This window comes from Apus apus, chromosome 1 (genome assembly GCF_020740795.1).
Source record: "Apus apus isolate bApuApu2 chromosome 1, bApuApu2.pri.cur, whole genome shotgun sequence".
Classification (NCBI taxonomy): Eukaryota; Metazoa; Chordata; class Aves; order Apodiformes; family Apodidae; genus Apus; species Apus apus.
In genome coordinates this window covers 72882338-72890667 of record NC_067282.1, presented here as the reverse complement: position 1 = coordinate 72890667, position 8330 = coordinate 72882338, and the positions used below count along the sequence as shown (strand labels likewise).

General features: G+C 49.4%; 1 protein-coding gene across 2 annotated transcripts; it reads right to left on the bottom strand.

Moving 5' to 3' along the window:
• Window positions 1-2690: 2690 nt before the first annotated feature.
• Window positions 2691-7840, bottom strand: TAPBPL (TAP binding protein like). Of its 2 annotated transcripts, none has more exons than XM_051622457.1 (7): window positions 7784-7840; window positions 7020-7229; window positions 5793-6077; window positions 4993-5334; window positions 4489-4812; window positions 3668-3757; window positions 2691-2965 (listed from the first exon to the last, which is right to left on the bottom strand). In XM_051622457.1, exons 1-7 carry the CDS (start codon window positions 7800-7802, stop codon window positions 2925-2927), a joined length of 1311 nt encoding a protein of 436 aa, XP_051478417.1. In that variant the 5' UTR covers window positions 7803-7840; the 3' UTR covers window positions 2691-2924. The 2 variants fall into 2 exon arrangements, with proteins under 2 accessions (XP_051478417.1, XP_051478408.1); XM_051622448.1 differs by lacking the exon at window positions 7784-7840 and adding an exon at window positions 7544-7762.
• Between the last annotated feature and the right edge of the window lie 490 nt (window positions 7841-8330).

Sequence of the window (8330 nt, the reverse complement as noted above, 5' to 3'; positions counted from 1 at the left end):
AGCTGTTGGTGCGACAGGGAAAATAGATGTTATGCCCTTTTTCCAGCTCCTCAGGAGAGAGCTGGAAAAATGGACCTTGCTATACAAACCTGAATGCCCGTTGCCACTTTTGGGAGTGAGAACAGGAGGCTAAAATGATGGGCTCGGGGAGACTCGCTGACACCAGTCCCCACCCCCTTCGTTGCCTGGGACAAGGCTGGATCTGCAGTGTGTTTGAGCCACAGGGTGGTGTGAGGAACCAGCCCTCAGGTGGGAATATGTGTCAAAGCTCTATTGTAACTCCTCTCGTTTGCATCCCAAAAGGCCTTCCTGAGAGAACTGAGACACCGATAAGGACTTGAGGAGTGGAGGGGGTGAAGGCCCACTTCAGCTGCTAGGCCTTCCCACGGCAAAATGGATATAGGTATTTGTTTGCATTAGTAGATACCTTCTCAGGTTGGCCTGAGGCTTTTCCACGTCGCACTATCAAACTCAAGGAAGGACCGCAACCAGTTAGGATAAAACAGTATCCCCTAAAGCTGGAAGACAGGCAAGGGGTGAAAAATATTATAAAAGACTTTCTGAAATTTGAACTACTAATTGAGTGTTCTTCAGAATATAACACTCCTATTTTGCTTCTTTTCTGAGTGATAAGCAGGAAATGGAAGCCATCACACATGACTGCATAGATACTATTGAGACAGTGTATGCAACCAGATCTGACTTGAAGGAGGAACCACTGGAGGAAGCTGAATACACTTGGTACACCTACGGGAGCAGTTTTGTAAAAGATGAGTCCGCATGGCAGGATATGCTGTAACGACCATGGATGGAGTGGTGGAAGCAAAGTCCCTCCCTAAGGATACATCTGCACAGCGAGCTGAAATAAATGCTCTAGTGAGAGCACTGGAGCTTGCTAAAGGTCTAAGAGTGAATATCTGGACAGATTCAAGGTATGCCTTTGGTGTAGTTCACGCTCAGGGAGCTATTTGGAAGGAACGAGGACTTTTGACGACCCTAGGAAAACACATCAAGCATCCTGACATGATTCTGAGACTTTTGGAGGCTGTACAACTGCCTTCAGCTGTTGCTATTATGCACTGCAAAGGACACCAGAAAGGTAACACTGCCCAGAAGGTGGGAAATAAATTGGCAGACTACGAGGAAAAAAAGGGCGGCGGAACAAGGTGAGGTATTAAGCCTGATTCCTGAGAAAACTTTGACACTACCTGATTCAGTTGATTATGATGAAAGGGAGCTTAAATTAATCAAAGATTTGGAAGCAGAGATTGAATCAACAGGTTGAGCAAAATTGAGAGATAACAGAATAGTGTTTCCTTTCAGGGTGTTATGGAAACTGGTAAAAACAGAGCATGACAAGACACATTGGGGAACTGGAGCTTTGTACAATTCTCTCACAAAACAAATAGTAGCTAGGAATCTGTTTCAAACTGTGAAGAGTATGGTTGATAGATGTGAAACCTGCTTAAAAAAAAACAAAAACCAAAACAAAAACCAAATACATAAAAAATCCAAAGGTGGAGAATCAAATAAAATTTGGAAGTCTTGATAAAGGGAATGTTCCAGGCCAAAACTGGAAGATAAGACTTTTCAGGACTCCCTAGAAAGGGTGGGTATAGGTATCTTAGTATTAACAGATACCTTTTCAGGATAGCCTGAAGCCTTCCCTTGTAGAACCAATCAAGCAAAGGAAGTAAGTAAAATTGTATTAAAAAAATAAAAATCATTCCTAGGTTTGGAGTGCCAGAAGTGATCTCAGGTTAGTAAATTATTAGAAATTAATTGGAAATTGCACACAGCTTACCACCTGCAAACAAGTGGGCAAGTGGAAAAGGCTAATAATTTGATAAATACATTTAGGGTGGGATCAAGCCCTCCCTATTGAACTAACAATTAATCAGTAGTTGAAGAATATGGAATGACTATCCCGTTTGTAGGGTGTCTCATAAATAACCCATTTAACCTGGCAGGGACAAACATACTCATTTTTTGCATATACAGAGGAACAGGTGGCAATGTTTTGGCACTATGAAAGCTTGAACCTAAGTCATGCAAGCTTATCTTTGGGGAAATTAAATGAGATATTGAACCAGTCTCAAGAACTTTGAGAGCATTTAAGGAAGCAGAATAAAACCTTGGCTGAGTCTATCGTTAAAATGTAATAGCCAAAGTTGAACTTATTGGACAGTCCAGTCAAATTGAATCTGAAACTGCCCATCGTTGGTGGGATATCTTCTCAGGATAATCACTCTCTGCAGAAAGAACCTGGGATGTTTTAATTCACCCACTTTTGATACTGTTGGTGTTTGTGATTATGCTGACGGTCGTTAATTGCCTTTTATGGCATAAGCTAATGAAACTGACTTTAAGAATTTGGGCCTTGCCTCAAGTAATGAAATATAATGATCTAGAATATTTGTAAAGGAATTTACAAAGTTTAAAGAAAAGGGGGGATCTCCAGTGCTGCCCAGGGCTGCAATAAAGAATGCCTGCTCAGTAACAGCTTGTTTGTTGTTACTGGGTCTTGATCTCGGAATCCTTACCCAGCCGCACCAGCCTCCCACTGTGGTGAGGAGTGTTAGAAAGCAAGGGGGTTTGGAAGCTCTGAAATTTTTGTTTCAATATCTACAATCAAACACCTATATACAATTTCATTTTGCCTGAAACAAGGGAAGAGGCATTTCTAAAAATGTGTGAGTGTTGCCTTTAATGCAGCATCCCAGCAAAGAGGTGAGGCTATCACTGTTGCCCTCCAAAGATGAAGACATTTTTCTGTGAGTCCACCTCCAGTCACTTTTATCCTCCACTTCTTCCATACCAACGCATGGCTCTGCTAATATTTGGACAGGGCTGGCTCTCCTTAGCACGATGTGTCAAAGGGATAGGAGGAAAACCGTTGCAGGTGGGTGGCAAAAGGGTTTCCTCTATTCTGAAGCCTTTAGAAGTTGCTCAGAGTTTGGTTTAGCTGAAAAGGGGAAAAAAAAAATAAAATTAAAAATGAAATAAGAAAAAAAAAAGTAAGATGCAGGAAAATTATCTGAGGGCTGAAGCACCCCAGCTATGAAGACAGGCTGAGAGAGCTGGGATTGTTCAGCCTGGAGAAGAGAAGGCACTGGGGCCACCCACAGCAGCCATTTCAGTACCTGAAGGGGCTACAGGAAAGCTGGGGAGGGACTTTTTTCAAGGGCTGGTAGTGATATGGCAAGGGGGAATGGCTTTAAATTGGAAGAGGGGAGATTTAGATTAGACATTAGGAAGAAATTATTTCCTGTGAGTGTGATGAGACACTGGCACAGGTTGCCCAGCGAAGTTGTGGCTGCCCCATCCTTGGTGGTGGTCAAGGCCAGGTTGGATGGAGCTTTGAGCAATCTGGTCGAGTGGGAAGTGTCCCTGCCCATGGCAGGGGGGTTGGGACTAGATGATCTTTAAGTCCCTTCCAATGTAAACCATTCTATGATTCTATGAAGACCAAAGAGGTGCAAAACATCACATCAATGCCACCTTCCATCAGAAATAAGTCTCCAGCTCATTGGCTCCCCAGCACTCCCTCCAAGATCCTGGCATATGTTGACCTCCATCTCTCCTGAGTGGGGGTGCAGTGGAGAGGAAGATGCTCCTTGCTGCATCTCGCCCACAAAGGAAGCGGCTCAGCATTTTAAACTCCTACCTGCTCTTCTCCCGAGCACAATGAAGAGGACAACGATGAAAATGACGGTAGCAATGAAAGTCCCCACCAGTCCTTCTGATCCAGTTTGCTCTGCAGAGGAAGAGGAGCATCAGTGAAGTTATGTTGGCTGGAGTGGCTGAACAGTTGGCTGGAGTTGTCACAAGTTAAACGATCTATCCCAGCACCTGACCGTGTGCAAGCTCTTGCCAGGTACACAGATGTGACACAACACACGTGAGCTAAAGCCACACAGACCCAGGGCCAGTTATACTGGCTCTACTCTCATGTCATAACTCATTAAACTGCAGTATTGCTTGCTTTTTCCCTGCTGGGTCAGGACAAGGCACAGGAGCAATCTCCCATCAGCAAGGAGAGTGAGAACTCCAGAAGCTCCAGTGGGAAGAAGAATTTTTTTATGCTGCTGGGACTATAGTTCCTGAGCAGCACTGGTCTCCAGCTGAACATCTAGTCCAGCTGGGTGTCTAACTTCTTGGGGCATGGCTGTTTTCTTCTGCCTACCCAGTGGGCTCCAGCCCTTACACTACCAACTTTCACTCTGTTGCTCCACTTAATGGTCATAAAATCTTTTTCCCTGAAGGAAATGAGATACTTGTTCCCCCAAAAACTTCAGGGAGTGAAATAAAGGCTGAGAAAGTGAAAGGGAAGAGGTGGATAGAGAGAATAGGTATGAGAGGACACCAGAAGGAAAGCAGGGGAAAACAGGCAGGTGTGGTGTGACTCAGAGGTTTTGATCTCTGTGGTGGGTTGATGAGGACATCTGAGCAGGACAAAGAACTTGCCTCTCTGCCCCTGACATTTACCTGGTGCCTTAAGACGGGCGCTCACAGAGATGGGCTCTGCCAGGGCCATGTGTGACACATGGCAGCTGTAGGTGGCTGGTGCCTGCACTGTGGCTGAGCTGATGCTGAGGTAGGAGCTGATGCTGTAGGTGCCATCTCGGCTTTGCCGATGGCTGGAGAAACGTGTGTTTGAGAGAGAGATTTCCACTTCACCCTTAGGAGTCTTCTGTGTCCAGCTCACTGAGACATCCAGGGGGTAATAGCCAGCAACGTTGCAGGTGAGAGTAGTTGTCACACCTCTCTCGAATGTCACCACTGCTGGAATCACATGGACTCTTGGAGGCTCTGGAGGAGATAAACAGGGAACATACTGTTAGCAGGGTATAAAAATCCCCATCCACAGGGAAAGAAGACAAGCTGGCTCTCACAATGAACATGGGGTGTGATGTGTTAAGTGTGCAGGGCAAAGTTTCAGTGCCTGGGGACATGGGACTCTTGTTGCCCCCAGACATTTGACTTCCTCACCTGCCACTTGCAGCTGGATGATGTGCTGGGCCTGATGCAATGAGGTAGACAGCAAACAGATGTATGTCCCTTCGTCCCCTACACTGACTTCTTCCAGGCTAAGTGATGCATCTCCGCTCGTCAGCAGCTCCACCACATCCACGTGGACTTTTGGCTGTGCTTCTACGCTTGTGCTCCCCACCTGGTACTGGAAAAGGCTACGGCCACTGCCTCGATGTTGCCTCCTCCACTCCAGGGAGAAAAACCAAGAGCTGGGAGCCAAGGCAAAGTGACAATCAAGGGTGACTGAGCTGCCAAGACGCACACGCAAGGAAGTATTGCGTGATGATGATTGAAATTCAACTAGAAACAGAAAGAAGGGCACAGACAAGCAGAAGGTTAAACAGATGTAGTTAAAGAAGGCACTATTGGGTGGAAAGGGCTGGTGGAAGGGCTGGCAGTGAACTCCCCAACCTGAGGAGGCACAGGCACCAATGTGATGGCCCTGGAACCATGTGGACCTGGAACCATGAAGAGCTGGAGAAAGCCAGCTTGGTGAGGTTAGCAGGGCAGGGAGACAGGTGAACACCAAGTACACGTTATGATCTTGAAGGTGTGTGTCATCCTTAGGGGCTGGGGCATGGGAAACCTTGAGAGGAAGTGTGGGAGGGGCAATACATGAGACCCTTATTTCCCAAAGCACCAATTCCTGGCAGTCCTGAGGTCCTTGTGGGAGGTGGGGTATGGGACATGTGGGCAAGCAGGGCTTCCCTCCCCTCAAATTCCTCACTACTTTGGGGGCACCCCAGACACCTGGTCACCTGTGGTCAGCACTGTCCCCTCTTTACTCATAGGAATCCCCAGCTTTGGGTGCAGTGTTGCGTTGTGCTCCTTCTCCTCCTTCTGGCTGATGCAGTGGGGTCCTCTGAGCACCAGGGCGATACTGATCCCACTGGAGAGCTGCAGGGTGGCCATGAACCAGGAAGGACGGCAGGGCCTCCCACCAGCCTTCCGGAAGCTGTACGGGGAGATCTCGCAGCTCACCTCCTCCCCACCACAGTCTGCGTGCAGCAGGGACTCTGTGTGGGGAACAGAGATTGATGGGGCTGTGGGGAGAGGAGAAGAGGTTTAACCATCTGAATCCAAATGGGAAAAGAAGTGCAAGATGATGGGTTTTTTTGGAGAAGCGGCATGTGCTGCAGGTGTCAGTCAGAGCCCAGAAGTGCCAGGCAAGGCATCAGAGATTAAGGCCTGCAAAGAATAGGAGAGGTTTGTCACAACTGTCTTACATCCCTGTGCCTGTTGGCTGCATTTTATCTTGCAAGATAGGAGTACCAAGGATAGGAATAGATAGGAAGCTGTTAAGAAAGGAGAATAAACAGAACAGGTGAGCTGTGTATGTGTATGCCCAGCAAACTGTGTATGAGAAATGCCCAGTAAAGACTTGTCTGTTCAGTTTAGGCCTGAATCCAGAAAGAAAGGGGACACTGACGCATGCCAGATAAGGGAAGAAAGGATTGCAAGAAGGCAGAATGGCTGTATGTACTGGATGCACACAGTATCGTGCCTTTGGTCACGGCATGGGCTTCAATGTAGGGGCAAGCAGGTTGGCACCCATGGGTGAAGTAAGGAGAGCCAAGATGCACACAGCCAGCTCTCTCAGCAGAAGAGTTCTTCTTCACTTACCATGACACTTCTTACTAGGAAAAAGCACCTGCTTGACTAAAGATGTAAATGCTCTTTACGGGTGCAGTAACACCATATAGTGGAATAATTCCTGAATTGTATTTCTCAGGGTATTTCCCAATAAATAGGCAATCTAGGATAGCCCCAGTAGGAGGGAGGTGCCTCAACAGGGTGAGCTAACACCTTCCACCAAGTTCCTTTCTTAAAGTCCCAATTCCTGAATTCAGAAAATCATGCATGAAGCTCTAGTGGCCATTCAAAAACTGCCTAAACTCAGTCAAAGAAAAATCATGTAGATGCCTGGTACATACGAGTGGCCCAAACCCCAGTGGCAGCTCTCCCACCCCAGTTCTCTCACTCACCTGAGGCTTCAAAGACAATAGGAGAAGAGAAGTCAGGATTTTCCTGTGGAGCTTTGTACTCAGCTTCATCCCCCAAGTTCCCATCGTTCCTGATGCTGATGTCCCTCAACACGAGGGTAGCAGGATGCTGGGATGACGACCCTCTGGCAGCTTCCCCCACGTAGGAGCAGTCCAGGGCGATGTCCACCTTGCGAAATGGAGGTGCTGGCTCTTTAGGGAAGGAAAAGAACTGCATCCTTACGACAGAGAACAGTGTACGCGTTTCCCCGGGACGGCCAGTAGTGATAAATAATCGGGAGGCAGGGGGCTGGCTGCAGCTTTGAGGTTGCTCTCCCAGCCCTGCTGGCTGCAGACCCCTCTAACCCCGCTCCACCCTCCCCTGGCAACACTATTGCTCTTTAGGAAGCCCCTGATTTTCCCTGGAATACCTTCGCCAAAGGAATGGGGGCTTGTGAGTGCAGGAGGCCCCGGCCCGGCCCCGGGAAAGCCCCGACACCCTCCCCGTCCGCCCGCCCGCCGCTCACCCGCAGCCAGCGCCCCGCACAGCGCCAGGGCCCCGCACAGCGCCAGGGCCCCGCACAGCACCAGCCCGCCGGCCATCCTGCCCCGCAGCCCAGCGCCCTTTCCGGCCGCCCCCAAATCGCGGGATCCCCGCGGGAAGCAAACCCGTCCTGGGCCGCCGGCAGCGGCGCGGCCTCTGGTTTCGCTTTCTCTCCGGCAAGGCGGAAGGGTTTAAAAACAAAAAAAAACCCCAAACAACAAACCGAAACAACTCGCAACCATGTAACCCGTTAACTCTTGCTCCCACCGCACGGCTGGGAGCGCAGGGGCAGGGAGGGCTGCGGGGCTCCCACCGCCCCGCCCCGCCCCGCCCCGCCGCGCTGCCTCTGCCGGCTCCCGCCTCACGCCGGGACCACCGCAGCCCTTCCCGCTGCGCTTCTGCCTGCAAGCTCGTCTCCGCCCGGCCCGCTGAGCAGCCTCTGAAAGCGGCCGTGTTCCTGCCCGCTTCCCTTTCAGAAGTCTGTGCCTTGGTGACACACGGGGGGTTGAAGCCGGGCCCTTCTTTAATCGCTGCCTTTCCCCCCCCGCCCCGTCTTTCAGAGGTGCGGAGGGGAAAGGGCTGCTGCTCTGCTGGCCTGTTTGTCTCCTCCCAGTCCTGTCAGCCCTGCAGCAGCACCGCTCACCCGTGCCGTGGGCTGTGATAATCGTAGAAACATAGGCCCATAGAATGGTTTGGGTTGGAAGTGACCTTAAAAATAATCTATTTCCAACTCTCCTGCATGGGCAGGGACACCTCCCACCAGACCAGGT

Bases quoted from the DNA above. Each gene is read 5' to 3' on its own strand.
- TAPBPL (XM_051622448.1), bottom strand. From the start codon at position 7,619: ATGGCCGGCGGGCTGGTGCTGTGCGGGGCCCTGGCGCTGTGCGGGGCC. The intron at 6,078-7,019 runs GTGAGTGAGAGA...CTCTCCCCACAG, and splicing joins TATTGTCTTTGAAGCCTCAG to CCCCATCAATCTCTGTTCCC. The intron at 2,966-3,667 runs GTAGGAGTTTAA...TCCCCTTTTCAG, and splicing joins TGTGCTCGGGAGAAGAGCAG to CTAAACCAAACTCTGAGCAA.